The sequence below is a fragment of the Pan troglodytes genome, chromosome 6 (genome assembly GCF_028858775.2).
Source record: "Pan troglodytes isolate AG18354 chromosome 6, NHGRI_mPanTro3-v2.0_pri, whole genome shotgun sequence".
Classification (NCBI taxonomy): Eukaryota; Metazoa; Chordata; class Mammalia; order Primates; family Hominidae; genus Pan; species Pan troglodytes.
The window spans coordinates 144,862,480-144,881,460 of record NC_072404.2 but is presented as its reverse complement, the minus strand read 5'-3'; the positions used below and the strand labels follow the sequence as shown (position 1 = coordinate 144,881,460).

At 47.7% G+C, this 18,981-nt stretch overlaps 1 protein-coding gene across 2 annotated transcripts; it reads right to left on the bottom strand.

The window, feature by feature from the left end:
• Positions 1-8,343: 8,343 nt before the first annotated feature.
• On the bottom strand, positions 8,344-18,740 carry SMKR1 (small lysine rich protein 1). 2 transcript variants are annotated; one of them, XM_054656298.2, is made up of 2 exons: positions 18,437-18,740; positions 8,344-9,012 (listed from the first exon to the last, which is right to left on the bottom strand). In XM_054656298.2, the coding sequence occupies exons 1-2, from the start codon at positions 18,498-18,500 to the stop codon at positions 8,822-8,824; spliced, it is 255 nt and encodes an 84-aa protein (XP_054512273.1). In that variant the 5' UTR covers positions 18,501-18,740; the 3' UTR covers positions 8,344-8,821. The 2 variants fall into 2 exon arrangements, with proteins under 2 accessions (XP_054512273.1, XP_024213809.1); XM_024358041.2 differs by having other exon boundaries at positions 8,344-9,016; positions 18,437-18,734.
• Positions 18,741-18,981: the final 241 nt, after the last annotated feature.

The following is an 18,981-nucleotide window of genomic DNA, read 5'->3' as shown; positions in this document are numbered from 1 at the left end:
TTGACTCTAAAGGGATGGACTTCAGCCTGAGGGAGAGACAAAGAGACAGAAGCAAACCCTCATGCAACCTGTGGTCCCCATACCCCAACCCCAAGGCAGATTCCTGGGTGGGTATTTTGCAGCTCCTGACCGTTGCCACCCTCAGGCATAGCTGATGGGGGTGGGAAGCCCCGGACCCCCACAGCTCATTCAGTGGCTGCCACGACACAGCCTGGCCCTGAAAGACAGGGGTGGCCAATCAGACTCTTGCTCCTGTCAAACCCTGAGAATAAGGCATTTAGGAGAGGAAGCTGGAGCTCAACGCAAGCAAAGACAGAGACCAGAAAGTAGAGCAGGAGTCACAGGGGATCCCGGAGGATCACAACAAGCTGCGGTGGTAGAGACGCTGAAACCGACAGAAGGCAGAACTCACAGGCGGAGAAAGCGGTGCAGAGCCAAGAGGACCAGGCAGCTGCTGCTCGCGGAGTCTGCCCTCTCACTACAGCAGCTCAGGAACAAGGAGTCACCACGCTGCTGCTGCGGTCCTTGGCGCCGGCTGGGATCCTGGAGCCACCAGGCTGGCCTGAAGGGGTCCACTGGGATTCCACAAGGTTCTCGTCGCCCCCTCCCCCAGTCACTGCTCTGTTCAGTCCCTTCGCCCTGCCATGCTCCCTTCTTCGTACCTTTGCACGTGCTCTGGCCCTGTCTAACTCAGTCCAGGGGCAGAGCCAGGTTTTGTGGGGCCTAGAGCTTGGGGATTTTCTTTAAGAAAAAGAACACAACAGCATGATACAAAACGGCCACGGCTTTGCTGGCTTCGTGGTAAATCCCTCTCCAGCTCTCAACTCCAACATCCCTTCCTCAGTAACATCTTCCTGCCTCTCTCCCCCTCCCCAACTATGTCAGAGCATTTCCACAGGTAGCTCTGCGCTGTCTGATACAATAGCCACTAGCCACATGCGGCTACTTAAATTTGAATGAATTGCAATGGAACCATATGAGACATTCAGATCTTCAGTCGCACTGACCACGTCATGCTCAGCAGCCCCACGTGTTCGAGCCTGTGATGGACCGTGCAACATAGAACATCTCCATTATCAGAGATGATTCTCCTGGACAGTGCTGGTACACCAAGCAGCACCAACTGATACCTACTCACCTTTAGCTCCGCGTAGACTGGAGCCTCAGGAGAACAGGACTATATGTCTCTTGGCCTCATGTCTGTCGCCCAGTGCCTGGCACACACAGGCCCTTGATAAACACTCATTTAATGAATGTGCAATTCTTACTGGTCCACAGGTCTTTGGACCACCCTCACTCCTAACTTCAGTGAGCCCCAGATTCTTGCATTAAAAAGTGGGGAAAAGAGTCTCTCTTTTCCAGGCTATGAGGAAGGAGCTGGCAGGGAGGAAGAGCTTGAAAATTCAGAAGACAGACTTGCCCTAGAGTAAAAATGTGTACCCTCGTGTACATGGAGATACACTCATACCAGCACGTAGGAAACAGCCTGAGTATACACCAAATGTGACAAATGGCTGACAGAACTTAGCTATAGATGGGCGGGACTTGGGGTGATTCTAATTGTCTTATTTGTGGTTCTTGTTTTTCCCAAGTGTTCCCTGTGTACTTTTTTTTTTTTTTTTTTCTGAGATGGAGTCTTGCTCTGTCACCCAGGCTGGAGTGCAGTAGTGTGATCTCAGCTCACTGCAACCTCTGCCTCCTGAGTTCAAGCAATTCTCCTGCCTCAGCCTCCTGAGTAGCTAGGATTGCAGGTGTGTGCCACCATGCCTGGCTAATTTTTGTATTTTTAGTAAAGACGGGGTTTCACCATGTTGGCCAGGCTGGTCTCGAACTCCTGACCTCGTGCTCCGCCTGCCTCGGCCTCCCAAAGTGCTGGGATTACAGGTGTGAGCCACCATGCCTGGCATTTTTTTTTTTTTTTTCTTGAGACACGGTCTCAGTCTGTCACCCAGGCTGGAGTGCAGCGGTGCAGTCTCAGCTTATTGCAACTTCCACCTCCTGCGTTCAAGTGATTCTCCTGCCTCAGCCTCCCGAGTAGCTGGGATTACAGGCATGCACCACCACACCCAGCTAATTTTTGTATTTTTAGTAGAGACAGTGTTTTACCATGTTGGTCAGGCTGGTCTCGAACTCCTGACCTCGGCTGATCTGCCCACCTTGGCCTCCCAAAGTGGTGGGATTACAGGCGAGAGACACTGTGCCCCAGCCCCTGTGTATATTTTTAAAGGGCTAATCAGGGAAGTAGGCTCTACATCCTGAAATGAGGGAGAAAGGATTCCAAAGCCAAGTGGAAGTCAGTTCAAAAACAGAGTCTTCCTGGAGACCATGTGAGGGTGGAAGCAGGCAGAGTGGAGGGGACCTATTCAGTCCTGAGAGCCTCCAATTTCCCTGTGAAGAGGAAAAGGAAGGGAAGCATCAGGCTGGATAAGTGGCCAGGGACCAGAGCCGCCTCTCTCTTCTAACCCTCAGCCCAGCACCTGCCAGATGGGAGGTGCTGAGAACACGTAAGTTGAAGGATAAAGCAAAGAATTAAAAGGATGGAGAAAAGCCCACTGGACCGAAAACCAGGAAGTCACTGGTGACCTGAGAAAAGTTTTGGTGAAGTGAAGAAATAGAAGCACAGATACCAAAGGATGTGGGGTGGTTTGGGGAAGGCAGGTGCTATGGTTTGAATGTGTCCCCTCTAAAAACCTGGCATTGCCAATGTGATAGTATTAAGATGTGGGGCCTTTAAGAGGTGATTAGAACTTGAGGGTTCCTCCCACGGGATGGATTAAGGTCCTTATAAAAGAGGCTTCATGTGGCTGGGCATGGTGGCTCACACCTGTAATCCCAGCACTTTGTGAGGACAAGGCGGGTGGATCACGAGGTCAGGAGTTCAAGACCAGCTTGGCCAAGATGCTGAAACCTCATCTCTACTAAAAATACAAAAAAATTAGCAGGCGTGGTGGCACGTACCTGTAATACCAGCTATTCGGGAGGCTGAGGCAGAGAATTTCATAAACCTGGGAGGTGGAGTTTGCAGTGAGCCGATTTCACACCACTGCACTCCAGCCTGGGCACAGAGTGAGACTCTGTCTCAAAAAAAAAAAAAAAAAAAAAAAAGAGGCTTCATGTAGCATTTGGCCACTTGCCCTTCTACCTTCCTCCATATGAGGACATAGCATTTCTCCACTCCAAAGAATGCAGCAATAAGGTGACATCTTGAAAGCAGAGAGCAGCCTCCACCAGATACTGAACCTGCTGGCACCTTGACCTTGGGCTGCCAGAACTGTGAGAAGTAAATTTCTGCTTTGATCAGTTATCCAGGCCCAGGTATTATGTCATAGCAGCGGGAAGGGACTAAGACAGTGGGCCCGACCATGAGAAGATGTTGCCGAGGAAGTGAACTTGGAGTTGAGACCTGCAGAGGGATTTACCATGAAGCCAGTGAAGCCCTGGTGATTTTGTATTCAGGAAATATGGCAAACAAGGAAAACAAGAAAAGAACAAAAAGAGAGGACAGAATGGGAGCAGAATGGAGGTGGGAGACAGGGCCATGCCCAGACTTGTCAAAACAGAGGTCGCTGGAGGGTACTGGGGGAGAGGAGAAGGGTGTAGCAAGAGTGGAAACCACATCTCTCCCAGCAAGGTGGGCCCTTGACAGACAGCCACAGAGTAACACAAATCACAGCAGGAACATGCCTGGAGTTAGAGTGCAAAGCTACCTGTTTAAAATATCAAAGAGGCCGGGTGCGGTGGCTCACACCTGTAATCCTAGCACTTTGGGAGGCCGAAGGGGGCAGATCATGAGGTCAGGAGATCAAGACCATCCTGGCTAACACGGTGAAATCCCATCTCTGCTAAAAATACAAAAAATTAGCCGGGCATGGTGGCATGCGCCTGTGGTCCCAGCTACTCAGGAGGCTGAGGCAGGAGAATCGCCTGAACCTGGGAGGCAGAGGTTGTGGTGAGCTGAGATCATGCCCCTGGACTGCAGCCTGGGTGACAGAGCGAGACCCTGTCTCAAAAAAAAAAAAAATAATAATAATAATAATAATAATCAAGGATACTGATGTATTCCAGGATAAAATGACACATTTTAAAAAGTTTGATTGGCTTTATAACTAATGAATTAAATAAATAAATAAGGGATAAACTAAAAGAATAAAACAAAATATAAGAAGTTGTTGGAGGCCTGGGTGTGGTAGCTCATGCCTATGATCCCAGCATTTTGGGAGCCTGAGGCAGGAGGATCGCTCAAGCCCAGGAGTTCAAGACCAGCCTGGGCATCATAGTGAGAGCTCGTCTCTCCAAAAAAAAAATAATAAACAAAATTAGCCAGGCGTGGTGGTACATGCCTATAGTCCCAGCTACTCAGAGGTTGAAGTGGGAAGTCTGCTTGAGCCTGGGAGGTCAAGGCTACAGTGAGCCATGATCACACCACTGCATTCCAGCCTGGGTGACAGAGTGAGACCTTGCCTCAAAATAAAAGTTGTTAGAGATGGAATTTATTGTAGTCCTTTTTTTTTTTGAGATGGAGTCTCACTCGGTCACCCAGGCTGGAGTACAGTGGCATGATCCCAGCTCACCGCAACCTCTACCTTCCGGGTTCAAGCAATTCTCCTGTCTCAGCCTCCCGAGCAGCTAGGATTACAGACGCCCACCACCACACTTGGATCATTTTTGTATTTTTAGTAGAGACGGGGTTTCACCATGTTGGCTAGGCTGGATTCAAACTCCTGACCTCAAGTGATCCGCCCACCTCAGTCCCCCATAGTGCTGAGATTACAGGTGTGAGCCACCGTGCCCGGCCCTTTTTTTTTTTTTTTTTTCTTTTAAGATGAGTTCAGCCCTGGCAGGAACGTTGTCAGTCCTCCCTTGGGTCTGCAGACACCTTGGGTCTGCGGTCCTTCCTGCCACAGCTCCCAAGTTTCTCTGTTCCAGGATCTGGCTGCAGGGGTCTGACCGGGCCCTGTTCCCTCTTTCGTGGCCTCGTCTCTGTTGGGGCCACCTGCTCTGGTATCTGGGACTTGCCTCCTCTTTATCTCTCTCAGTTTTGTTGGACCTTTTCTAGTTGTCATCAGCTTGAGACATGATTCACATACCATCAAATCCACCCTTTTAAATGTACACCTTAGTGGTTTTTAGTATAGTCAAAAGGTTATGCAACCGTCACTACTATTGAATTCCAGAACATTTTTACCACGCGAAAAAGGACCCAAAGGTTAAAGACCCATTAGCAGCCACTACTTCTCATTTCCCCCTGGTGCTCACTAATCCACGTTCTGTCTCTAGGGCTTTGCCTGTGTGAGTATTTCATCTAAATGGAATCACACAATATGTGGCCTCTGTATCTGGCGTCTTTCACTTAGCACGGTGTTTTCAAGGTTCATCTATGCGGTGTAGCACATATCACTATTTCATTCCTTTTTATGTTTAAATAATATTCCATTGTATGGAGAAACCCCATTTTATCTGTTGTTGATGGACATTTGGGTTGTTTTCACTTTTTGGCTATTATGAAGAATGCTGTAATAAACATTTGTATGTAAGTTTTGCTTTGTTTTTTGGTATCTTTGAGACAGGGTCTTGCTGTGTTATCCAGGCTGGCCTCGAACTCCTGGGCTCAAGATTCCCTCTGGCCTCAGCCTCCTGAGTAGCTGGGACTATAGGCGAGCACCGCTGTACTTGGCTTATGTACAAGATGTTGTGTGACCATGTGTTCAGTTCTCTGGGCGTGTACCTGGGAGTGGAATTGCTGGGCTGTATGGTAACTCTACTTATGTTCTGAGTGGCTGCCAAACCGTCTTCCACAGCGGCTCCATTTTATATCCCCACCAGCAACGCATGAGGGTTACAATTTTTCCCACCCTCGCTGACACTTGTCACTGTCTCTTTGGATTCTATCATCAGATTTGTAATGGAAAATTCCCCGTCCACATGTGACTGCCATGTCCTCATTCCTCCTCTGTGGACATTTTTTCTATTCCTGCAGTCACTGTTCCCTTCTCTCCCACTTTCTTTTTCTTTTTCTTTTTTTTTTTTTTTTTGAGACGGAGTCTCCCCCTGTCACCCAGGCTGGAGTGCAATGGTGCAATCTTGGCTCACTGCAACATCTACCTCCCAGGTACAAGCAATTCTTCTGCCTCGGCCTTCCGAGTAGCTGGGATTACAGGTGTACGCCGCCATGCCCGGCTAATTTTTTTATTTTTAGTAGAGACAGGGTTTCACCATGTTGGCCAGGCTGGTCTTGAACTCCTGACTTCAGGTGATCCACCCACTTCGGCCTCCCAAAGTGCTGGGAATACAGGTGTGAGCCACTGCACCTGGCCTTCTCTCCCACTTTCTAACCATCAAACCCCATTTCCATCCTCACCCTTGCATAGAGCCTTCCTCATAAAAAGCCCCCATAGCTTCACAGCAAGGCCTTCACTTCAGTTGTTGCCTCCTCCAGGTAGCCCTAATGACCTGTATGTGGACGTACCTATCACTGCTTATACTTGTCCCTGCCCAAATCTCATGTGGAATTGTAATCCCCAGTGTTGGAGGTGGGGCCTGGTGGAGGTGTTTGGGTCATGGGGATGGATCCTGCATGGATTGGTGCTGTTCTCGAGATAGTGAGTTCTTTCCAGATCTAGTTGTTTAAAAGTATGTGGCACTGGCTGGGCGCGGTGGCTCACGCCTGTAATCCCAGCGCTTTGGGAGGCTGAGGCAGGCGGATCATGAGGTCAGGAGATTGAGACCATCCTGGCTAACACGGTGAAACCCCGTCTCTACTAAAAATACAAAAAATTAGCTGGGTGTGGTGGCGGGTGCCTGTAGTCCCAGCTACTCGGGAGGCTGAGGCAGGAGAATGGCGTGAACCCGGGAGGCGGAGCTTGCAGTGAGCCGAGATTGCGCCACTGCACTCCAGCCTGGGCGACAGAACGAGACTTCCTCTCAAAAAAAAAAAAAAAAAAAAAAAGTATGCAGCACCTCCCCACACTCCTCTCTCTTTTGCTCCTGCTCTAGGCATGTGGTGTGCCTGCACCCTTTTGCCAAAAGTAAAAGCTCCTGAAGGCCTCCCCCGAGGCCCAGCAGATGCTAGTGTTATGCTTGTACAGCCTGCAGAACTGTGAGCCAATTAAACCTCTTTTCTTTATCAATTACCCAGTCTCAGGTTGTTTTTTGTTTTGTTTTGTTTTGTTTTTGAGACAGGCTCACGTGGGTCATGGGCACCCCACTTCTCTAGCACAGAGATTCATGGAGCTTCCTTTTTTCTCTGTTGCGTATGAAAGCCTGGGTCCTGAGTTGCAGCTTCCCTTAGCAAACCTCATGAATCCTTGCAATCCTCACAAGGCCACCTGGAGCATAATTATAATTCCAACAAACTAGAACATCCCCGGAGGTGCTGCCTACAGTGTGTCAGCTTTGGGCTCAGAACCATGAATGGAGACAACAGTGCAGGGGCTGAGGAGGGGCAGGAAGAGCCAGGAAGACAGAGCAGGAGGCAAGGATGGAGTGCTCAGGGAGTCAAAGACGGCGTCCGCACTTGCAAAACGCTGGCTTTCACATCTGGAGAATTTAGGCCTCTGGGCCGAGGAGAAAGAACTACAGTTTCACCTCTTAGGCGTCTCCTTACAGGGCTAGGGAGATCCTAGAATATCAGCCGAATGCCCAGGGCAAGTAAGTGCCTGGCACCAATTCTATAACTCGGGGCCAGCCAAGTTTTAACAAAGTAGGCAGAAGGTGGGAAGAAATAGAGTGTGGAGGGAAGGAGGGAGAAGAGTCAGGTGAAATATGGAAAAAAGAGGGATGGCCAGGTGCGATGGCTTTCACCTGTAATAAAACACTTTAGGAGGCCAAGGCAGGTGCAGTGGCTCATGCCTATAATCCCAGCACTTTGGGAGACTGAGGCGGGTGCAGTGGCTCACGCCTATAATCCCATCACTTTGGGAGACCGAGGCGGGCAGATCACCTGAGGTCAGGAGTTTAAGACCAGCCTGGCCAACACGGTGAAACCCCATCTCTACTAAAAATAAAAAAATTAGCCTGGGCTGGTGGCGTGCGCCTATAATCCCAGCTACTTGGGAGGCTGAGGCAGGAGAATCGCTTGAAACCGGGAGGCAGAGGTTGCAGTGAACTGAGATTTCGCCACTGCACTCCAGCCTGGGCAACAGAGTGAGACTCCGTCTTAAAAGAAAAAAGAAAGGGATGGGTGGATTTGCCCCCTTTGCCCTGCATCCAGCCATTTCACACTGTCAGCCACTTCTCACCATCTGCTTGCAAGACTGGCAGGGTCAGAGCATTCGTGACCATCTTAGCATCCGTGGAGCCTGTGGCTAATTCAAATCAAACAGAGTCAGACTGCTGAGAAGAAAATTATAGAAACAAAGTATTTATTATTTTCCATTAAAAAAAAAAAAAGGAAATGGTGCCCAAGAGAGGAATGTTCCTAAGGAAACCCAGTGTTTCTTGCTGTGTCTTCTCTAAATGACAAACGCTCTTTGGCAAAAGAAAACAATTAATGCAACTAGAACTGCCTTCTGAGAGCAAAGTTTAATCCTGACCCAGAATTATAATAATTTCTGAAAGTTCTATTAATTTCAGCACACTGTGTAGGAATTACTCAGGCTTTTCCCATCCTATAGCTCCTAAAAAACCAAAGTGGCTAACCATATCTGGCATAACAGAGGAAGTAAGGTGCATTTCCTGATCTTCCACCATCACAGAAAAGCACACTTAATTTGCATCTCAAGTCGTCTGGAGTAAAGTCTATGTTGCTGGCAACAGTTGTGTTATCCTGACTTCTCTTCCCCAGGTCCTGTTGTCTGTAACAGAGATGTGTTGTGAAATGCTGTCACTTGCTTCTCCCTTTCTTTCCTTTGGGAGCACCCGGCCAATGGAAGCCTCGTAGATGCAGGCAGTCAGCGACGTTGTGGGCGATGTAGTAGAGGTTCAGCATGGCCGCGGGGCTGAGAATGTCCACTTCTGGTTTCTTCTGTTTCTTCCCATGAGACTTGCCCTGGCCTTTTCCTTTTTTCCCTTTAGCTGGCTTTCAAAGATAAATATAAATATGGGAGGAGGGAAGTTAGTTTTTTGGTTTTTGTTTTTTTTGAGACAGGGTTTCACTCCCATCACCCAGGCTGGAGTGTAGTGACATGCTCTTGGCTCACTACAACCTCCACCTCCCGTGCTCAAGTGATCCTCCTGCCTCGGCCTCCCAAGTAGCTGGGATTACAAGGTGTGCCCCACCACTCCCGGCTAATTTTTGTACTTTTAGTAGAGACAGGGTTTCACCATGTTGGGTAGGCTGCTCACAAACTCCTGACCTCAAGTGATCTGCCCACCTCAGACTCCCAAAGTGCTGGGATTACAGGTGTGAGCCATCTTGCCAGGCCGAGTTAGTTTTTATAAACTTGGTATTATTTTCAGTATTTCTGTATTGAACAAGGAAAAAAAATTCCTAAAAGGAAATAAGTCAAAATAGCAGCCACAACAAACAGTTTGCATCGTCCTGTCTTCTCTAAATGACAAACCCCCTTTGGCAAACGAAAACAATTAATGCAACTAGAACTGCCTTTTGAGAGCAAAGTTTAATTCTGACCCAGAATTATAATAATTTCTGAAAGTCACATGCAATCTAATTTGACAAATGTTTATTAAGCACCCTGATTAAAAGAGACCCAACCTAATGCAAGCCGTGGCCCTTGTTTGCATTCTTATTTGAACAAGCTGCAAAAAGATGTCTTTGAGTTAATCAGGGAAATCTGATCATGTCAAGGAATTATTAGTAATTCTATTAGGTCTGACAATGGCAGCAAATCACAGAAGAAGATGTCCACACGTTTCTGAAGTGCACACTGAAATCTGTAGGGATGAAATGAAAGAAGGCCTGAGGTTTGCTTTAAAACACTCAGCTCCCCCGCTGCCCCCCACCCAGAAAAAACAGATAAAGCAAATGTGGCAAAATCCTAATTATTTCTGAATCTGAGAAATGGCTATATGAGGATTTAGTTTATGATTTTATTTTCATTTATGTTTGGAAATTTTCATAATACACATTAAATTTAAAACAAGTTTGATAATTAGGATGCAAATATGTATGTTGGCACTTGTTTTACAAGTAATCTCTACCTCATTAAGCAGTCATGAGGTTTAAGTGAGACACAAATATAAGATACTTAGCATAGGCTGGGCGTGGTGGCTCACGCCTGTAATCCCAGCACTTTGGAAGGCCAAGGCGGGTGGATCACCTGAGGTCAGGAAGTTCGAGACCAGCCTGGCCAATAAGGTGAAACCCCGTCTCTATTAAAAACACAAAAACTAGCTGGGCATGGTGGCAAGCGCCTGTAATCCCAGCTGCTCAGGAGGCTGAGGTAGAAGAATCGCCTGAACCCAGGAGCCAGAGGTTGCAGTGAGCCGAGATCACGCCACTGCATTCCAGCCTGGGGGACAGAGCGAGACTCTGCCTCCCCCCGCCCCCCCGCAAAAAAAAAAGACACTTAGCACCATGTCTGATGTGAGACAAATACTCAATAAATGATGACTATCATCACCTTCCTTTTTTTTGGAGACAGGGTCTTGCTGTGTCACCCAGGCTGGAGTGCAGTGGCACAAACTCAGCTTACTGTAACCCTGACCTTCCAGGCTCAAGCGATCCTCCCACCTCAGCCGCCCAAGTAGCTGGGACCACAGGCATTAGCCACCATTTCTGGCTAATTTATTTTTGGTAGAGACAGTCTCGCTATGTTGCCTAGGCTGGTCTTAAACTCCTGGTCTCAAACGAGCCTCCCATCTTGGCCTCCCAAAGTGCTGGGATTACAGGCTTGAGCCACTGTGCCCGGCCTGTGCCATCATCTTTAACACCACCAACACTCAGAGCTAATTTCTATGTATTATTCCTGCCTTCAAAATGGAAATGTAGGGGCTCAGTTAGGCTACCCAGCATGCAGAAACCAGTGTCCACCAGGCTCGGTGTCTATTCTCTTTCCATGACTACCCCATAAGGTCAGTGTTCTCTGGGAAAATGAATGGATACCATCCTAATCTGGAAATAAACTATTACATTTTGAGCTTGTCAACCTGTTTTTCATGGATTGTGCTTTTGTCATACCCAAGAAATCTTTGCCTAACCCAAGTAACAAGCATCTTCTATATTTTATTCTAGAAGGGTTATAGTTTTTGGTTTTACATTTATATTTGCTAGAACTGCACAAAACTGAGTTGAACTTCTCTATGTCCTCTGACCCACACATACAGAAAATAACCGATGGAAGTATATTATTAAAAAATGTCTCTTGTAGGCAAGGGAGAGGAGAGGAAGGTATAAACGTTCAAGGACACCTGCAAGGGGTAAGCATTTATATAAAATAGATGTCCTATTCACAGCATTGCGGTCAAAAAATGTCCCAAGCTAAACAAAGAGGAACATAGTTCATGTGTTACAACTACTAAAATAGGCCCGGCGCACTGGCTCACGCCTGTAATCCCAGCACTTTGGGAGGCTGAGGCGGGCAGATCACAAGGTCAGGAGTTCGAGATCAGCCTGGCCAACATGGTGAAACCCCGTCTCTACTAAAAATACAAAAATTAGCCAGGTGTGGTGGCGTGCACCTGTAATCCCAGCTACTTAGGAGGCTGAGGCAGGAAAATCTCTTGAACCCGGAAGACGGAGGTTGCAGTGAGTCGAGATCACGCCACTGCACTCCAGCCTGGTGACAGAGTGAGACTCCGTCTAAAAAAAAAAAAAAAACTGCTAAAATACATTTTTGCTAGGTGAAATAGAGTACATTCCTAGATACAAAACCCGGGAATGAAGATGAGACGTATCTTGCAATGCAGTGGCCTGGCTTCTCTGAGAGAATCCACATGAAAATCCTATGTAACTGCATTCTCCTGGTAAAACAGCCCCATGAGGTATGGGATGTACATTTTACCAGAAACTCTTAAAGACTTTGGGTCTTGATTTTCTTTCTTTTTTATTTTTTGAAACTGAGTCTTGCTCTTGTTGCCCAGGCTGGAGTGCAATGGCATGATATTGGCTCACTGCAACCTCTGCCTCCCAGGTTCAAGTGATTCTCCTGCCTCAGCCTCCCGAATAGCTGGCATTATAGGCACTTGCCACCACGCCTGGCTAATTTTTGTATTTTTAGTAGAGACAGGGTTTCGCCATGTTGGCCAGGCTGGTCTTCAACTCCTGACCTCGTGATCTGCCTGCCTCGGCCTCCCAAAGTGCTGGGATTATAGGCGTGAGCCACCGCGCCTGGCCTGGGTCTCAATTTCTTTATGTCTTTGTACTTTTTTGCATGCCAACCACACTTGACTTAATGTTTGTGTTTTAATCTTTAAAATGGTTTGGGACCTAAAATTCACATAAAAGTTTGACATTTTTATTTGAAGTTCTCATCTTATTGTAAAAAACTGGCAAACTGATTCTAAAATTCATATGGAAACACAAAGGATGTGAGATAAAGGTTTGACACTATTTTCAAAGTTCTCATCTTTTTGTAGAAGATTCCAAAATTCACATGGAAAAGCAGACTTAGGAAAAAAGAACAGGCTGTGTGCAATGGCTCACGCCTGTAATCCTCACACTCTGGGAGACTGAGGCAGGTGGATCACCTGAGGTCAGGAGTTTGAGACCAGCCTGGCCACTACAGTGAAACCCGGTCTCTATTAAAAAATACAACAATTAGCCGAGTGTGGTGGCGGGCACCAATAATTCCAGCTACTCAGGAGGCTGAGGCAGGAGAATCGCTTGAACCAGGAAGGCAGAGGTTGCAGTGAGCTGAGATTGTGCCACTGCACTCCAGCCTGGGTGAGAGAACAAGATCCTGTCTCAAAAAAGAAAGAAAAAGAAAAGAACAAAATTGGTAGACTAATACTACCTTATTTCAAGAATTATTATAAAGCTACCGTAACAAGATGGTGCGATAGTGGTGTCAAGATAAGCAACTAGAACAATGGGACAGAATAGAGTCCAGAAATAGATCCACACGTATTTGATCAGCTAATTTTCAACAAAGGTATTGGTGAAGCAAAGATAATCTTGTTCAACATATGGTGCTGGAATAATGAATATCCATTTACAAAAAAATGAACCTCAACCCATAGTCTCACCATATATAAAAATTAACTCAAAATAGATAATAGAAATAAATATAAAACCAAAAACTACAATACTTCTACAAGAAAATAGAGAAGACTTTTGTTACCTTGGATTATTAGGCAAATATTTCTTGGATATGACATTAAAAGCACAACTCATGAAAACAACTTGATAAACTCACCATCAACATTTAAAACTTTTGTTCTTCAAAAGATATTATTAAGAGAATGAAAAGACAAGCCTCAGACTGGGGGAAATATCTGCAAATCATGTATCTCATAAAGGCCTATATGGAGAACAAAGAACTCTCAAAACGCCATAGTAAGAAAACCACTCAATAAAACATGTTCAAAGGTTGAATAGACCCTTCCCCAAAAAAGATATACAGATGGCAAATAAGCACATGAAAAGATACTCAACATTAAGTCATTAGTGAAATGCAATGAAAACCAGGAGATACTACCACATATATTTTGGAATGGCTCAAGTCAAAAAGACTGATCCTACCAAGTATTGGTGAAGATGTAAAGAAACTGAAACTCTTATACACCTCTGATGGAAATCTAAAATGACAGAACCACTTTGAAAAACAGTTTGCAGTCTCTTTAAAAATTTAAACACATGTCTACCATATGACCCAGTCCATTCCACTCCTAAGGTGGAAATGAAAGCATATGTTCATTCAAAGACTTTTACATGAATGTTCATAGTAGCTTTATTTGTAATAGCTAAAAACTGGAAACAGGCTGGGTGCAGTGGCTCATGCCTGTCATCTCAGCACTTTGGGAGGCCAAGGTAGGAAGATTGCTTGAGCCCAGGAGTTCAAGATCAGCCCCAGCAACAAAATGGGACCCCATATCTATATTAAAAAAAAAAAAATTGGCTGGGCACAGTGGCTCACGCCTATAATCCCAGCACTTTGGGAGTCCGAGGTGGGCGGATCACGAAGTCAGGAGATCGAGACCGTCCTGGCTAACATGGTGAAACCCTGTCTCTACTATAAATACAAAAAATTAGCTGGGCATGGTGGTGGGCGCCTGTAGTCCCAGCTACTTGGGAGGCTGAGGCAGGAGAATGGTGTGAACCCAGGAGGCAGAGCTTGCAGTGAGCGCAGATTGAGCCACTGCTCTCCAGCCTGGGCAACAGAGTGAGACTCCATCTCAAAAAAAAAAAAAAAAAATTAGTCAGATGTGGTGGTGGTATGCATCTGTAGTCCCAGTTAAGGTGGGAGGATCACCTGAGCCCAGGGAAGTTAAGGCTGTGGTGAGCCACGATCAAGTTGCTGCATTCCAGCCTGGGTGACAAAATGAGACCCTGTCAAAAAAAAAAAAAAAAAAAGAAAGAAAAGAAAAGAAAGAAAGAAAGAAAACCTAAAAGCCCATCAGCAGGTGAATGGATAGACCATAGTATAACCATACAATGGAACACTACTCAGCACTAAAAAGGAATAATTACTGATAAATGATATAACATGGATGAATTTCCAAATAATTACTCAAGTAAAAAAAGTCAGTAAAAAAAAAAAAACATAATGTATGACTGCATATATATAAAATCTCAGAAACGATAAACTAATCTAGAGAGAGGGCAGACCAGCCATTGCCTGGGAGGGTTGGGAGGGAGTAGAGGTACAGAGAGGGGCAAGAGAGAAAGGTGGATTACAAAAAAACGGGTGATGGCTATATTTACAATCTTGATTGTGGTGATGGCTTAATGAATGCACACATTTGCCAAATTTATCAAAGTGTGCATTTTATTTTTTATTTATTTTTTGAAACAGGTCTCACTCTGTTGCCCAGGCTGGAGTACAGTGGCGCTATCATGGCTCACTGCAGTCTCAATCTCCCAGGCTCAAGCGATCCTCCCACCTCAGCCTCCTAACTGGGACTACAGATTTGCACCACCATGCCCAACTAATTTTTTCTACTTTTTATAGAGATGAGGGTCTCTTATGTTGCCCAAGCAGGTCTCGAACTCCTGGGCTCAAGCTATCCTCTCGCCTCAGCCTCCCAAAATTCTGGGTTTACAGGCATGAGCTACCATGCCCAAAGCATGCATTTTAAACATGTAAAATTTATTGTATATACATTCCACCTCAATAAATCTGTTAAGAAATTATTACATGGGAATAATAAAGGTTTTGTTTCTGGGCCCATCCATTCCTTGGATTGGTTCAATACAACTTTGTGGCTCTTGGCTGTTCCTGGTCTCAGAACATGCAGCTCCCAACTTAAAACCCTCCAAACTCCTTAAGGAAAACCACTTGACTCCAGCCACACTGGACTTTCTTCTAGTTCCCAACACCCCGAGCTTCTCCCTGGGCAATGCTTGCTCTTCCTGCAGACCTTCTAATTGAAGGGGCAGGATTCGTTGCTTCTCTTTACGCTAGCCTCTGCTCAAATATCACCTCTTTAGAAAAACCTCCTTGACAGGCTGGGCATGGTGGCTCACAGTGGCTCAGCACTTTGGGAGGCCGAGGCCGGTGGATCATCTGAGGTCAGGAATTCAAGACCAGCCTGGACAACATGGTAAAACCCCATCTCTACTAAAAATACAAAAAAAATTAGCCAGGCACGGTGGCAGGTGCCTGTAATCCCAGCTACTCAGGAGGCTGAGGCACATGAATTGCTTGAACCTGGGAGGTGGAGGTTGCAGTGAACCGAGATCGCGCCATTGCACTCCAGCCTGGGCGACAAGAGTGAAACTCTGTCTCAAAAAAAAAAAAAAAAAGAAAAAGAGAAAAAGAAAAACCTCCCTGACACCATGTCTATATTCTGTCTGTAACTGGAGTGACCATATAATTTATTGCCCAAATCAAGATACTTCAACAAATATAAACAAACATAAACTGAGACTATCCCAGGCTAGGGACAGGGGGAGGTACAGTGGTCTGTCTTTAACAGTCTCCCAGCAACCCCAGTAGAGTCACTGTCCATCTCCTTCCCCGCAGCACTTTTCACTAGTTAATAGTAATTGTTTTTTATGTTTATTGTTTATTTCCCTGACCAGAGATTCTGTCTATAAATTTACCACTGAATTCCCCAGCCTACACCAATATCTGCCACACTGCAAGGATGCATAAATATCTGCTGAGTGAATGAATACATCACAACTGAGATGCAATGCAAGAACAGAATTTAGAAAGCAAATGTGGATTTCTGCTTTTCTGAATTTTAAGATGCCTCCTTCATTCATTCAACAAGTATTTAACAAAAATCTACTGTGTCCCAGGCCCTGTATTAGATGGGGAGCAAAGGAGATCTCACGATGCTTACAGTCCAGTGAGGTCTGAGAAAGACACTAGTCACCTAATCACAAATGCATTTACTCATGACCCATGCTGTGAAGAAAGGGCCCTATTGGCCAGGCGTGGTGGTTCACACCTGTAATCCCGGCACTCTGGGAGGCCGAGGCAGGTGGATCACTTGCACCCAGTTTGAGACCAGTCTGGGAAAGATGGCAAAATCTGGTCTCTACAAAAATTTAAAAAATTAGCTGGGCTCAGTGGCACACACCTGTAGTCCCCAATACTCAGGCGGCTGAGGTGGGAGGACCCCTTGAGCCCAGGAATTCAAGGCCAAAGTGAGCTATGTATGATGCCATCGCACTCCAGCCTGGGCAACAAAGCAAAACCCTATCTCTAAAAAAAAAACAAAAACAAAGAAATTAATAAAGAAAGACCCTATAATGCCTATAACACATGGAATTATAATTGCACAAGATGGGCAAGGGCTGACCTAGTCTGGGCCATCAAAGGAAGGGCTCCCTAAGAGTGGCCTGTGGGCCCAGAGTAGGGAATTCCAAGACCAACAGCCTATGCAAAGTCTCTGAGGCCGGAGAGAAGGTGCACAAAGAGACAGAAACCCAAAAAAGGCCAACATGGCCAGCCCACAAGCAGCCAAGGGGGCCAGTGAGAGCAGCTGAGGCAGGAAAGGTAGGCAAGGTTCCGCTCTGGCTTGCAGGCTCTGTGCACTAATGTGTTTGACCTTCATTCAAGGAGCATGAATTAACTGGCATTTGCTTCAATGGCTATGTACAGCATTCTGCCTCAGTTCCCTGGGCCCTGAAAGAAATGGCAGTTGGCTGGGCACAGTGGCTCACGCCTGTAATCCCAGCAATTTGAGAGGCCAAGGTGGGCGGATCCCTTGAGCCCAGGCGTTTGAGACCAGCCTGGGCAACATGGCGAAACCCTGTCTCTACTAGAAATACAGAGATTAGCCAGGCATGGTGATTCCTGCCTACGGTCCCAGCTACTTGGGAGGCTGAGGCAGGAGGATCACTTGAGCCTCAGAGATGGAGGCTTCAGTCAGCTGTGATCACACCACTGTACTCCAGCCTGTGTGACAAAATAAGACCCTGTCAAAAAAAAAAAAAAAAAGGTAATAGCAACCATGGAATGACTCTCAAACCAAGAAATTTTTACTTAATCCTTTTACACGAAACAAACTTGAAAGAACACAGAAACTTAATGATTCCTACACTAGAGTCTAATGAGGAATAAGGCTTTCCAAGGAAAAACAGGCAAAGCACCAGAGGTGAGGTGCAAAGGGCTGTGGGCGCTGAAGGAGCGATGGGGAAGCAGGAGGCAGGGTCCCTCTGATCCAAGCCTCAAAGAAAACGGATCAAGACAGGGAAGGCGCAAGGGGCTTCCAGAAGAACGCGGGTTTAGTGTGGGATGCAGGATTTTGTTCGTTTTGTTTGTTGTTGTTTAGCAGAGAAGATATGGCAGAGAAAGCTCGAGGTTGAGGCCCCTTTAGCAAGGGCTCTGTGCGCCCAGCTCAAGCGTGCAGTACCTAGTTTAGCAGACAATGACGCCTCCCTGAGGACTTGGGGCACGGGCTGGAAGGTCACAGCCCTTCTGGAAAGAGCAGCGAGGGTGGGAAGGAGGTCGTAAGTGACTGGATGAGGGCTGAGAACAGGAATGCTGTTGACAGCAAGGTGGTGGTACCAGGCTCACTCTCTGCTTCCTGAGTCTGCAGAGCAGTGGAGAATCCCGCGCGGGCACCCAGGGTGGCGACGGCAGCTAACAGCTCGGACCCGTCACTGTGGGCATGGCCTGGCGCCCTGAGGTGCCACACCACGGTGCCACCCTCCCTTTATTTTCCACATCAACCGTCTGGGTGTGAGGGCTGCTCAACAGGACCACGACCTAAAACCTGGAAAGAGGGCTGGCCTGACTCCGCGACTGCTGCGCCCCCAGCAGGCGCGGACCGCCGGGCACCCCTTGTCCCTCCATCTTTTCGCCACGCGTTGAGGTCGACCCCAGGGAGAGGCGGTGACCTCGGCGCCCGCGCCTCTCCGGGACACCCTGGGGCTCCACGGCGCGCGCCCTGGCCCCCGGTACTTTAGGGAGACGGGGATTACCATGGCGATTCTCAGCCGAGCAGGCAGGCGTGGTGGACTCTCCCGATCCCGAATCCCTTAGCATCCACCGGGGCCGCTGCCCCCAGCGCCCGTTCCCCTAGCACCCCCGGCCCCTTCTCGGCCCTCCTCAGGAAACCGCCACGGGCCCAGCCTCACTACGCCTCCCCGCCACGCCTCGCTGGGAGGAGCGCGGCCGGTTTCCGAGGCAGCCAGCAGCGGAGCCGGCTGGACGCGAGGCACCTGCTTGCCCCACGCGGCACCTAGGCCGCCGCAGCTGTGGGCGCTGGGCCGGCGTGCGCCTCGGGGGCGGGGCCGCGCGCACAATCACCCGGCGTGGGGCAGGGCCTCGCCGTGGTTACCGTTGCCAGGGCAACGCGGCAGCGCGCGGAGGGTGAGCGGAGCAGGGTTCCGGGCCTGCGCGCGCGGGATGGGCCTTCACCTAGTACGAGGCCGACCACGGCTTCCAGCGCCCGGAACCCCAGTTCGGCGCTTTAGCGTCTGGGTTTGGGCTGCCGGAGCGGCGAGCGCGGGGCGAGGGGGCGGGA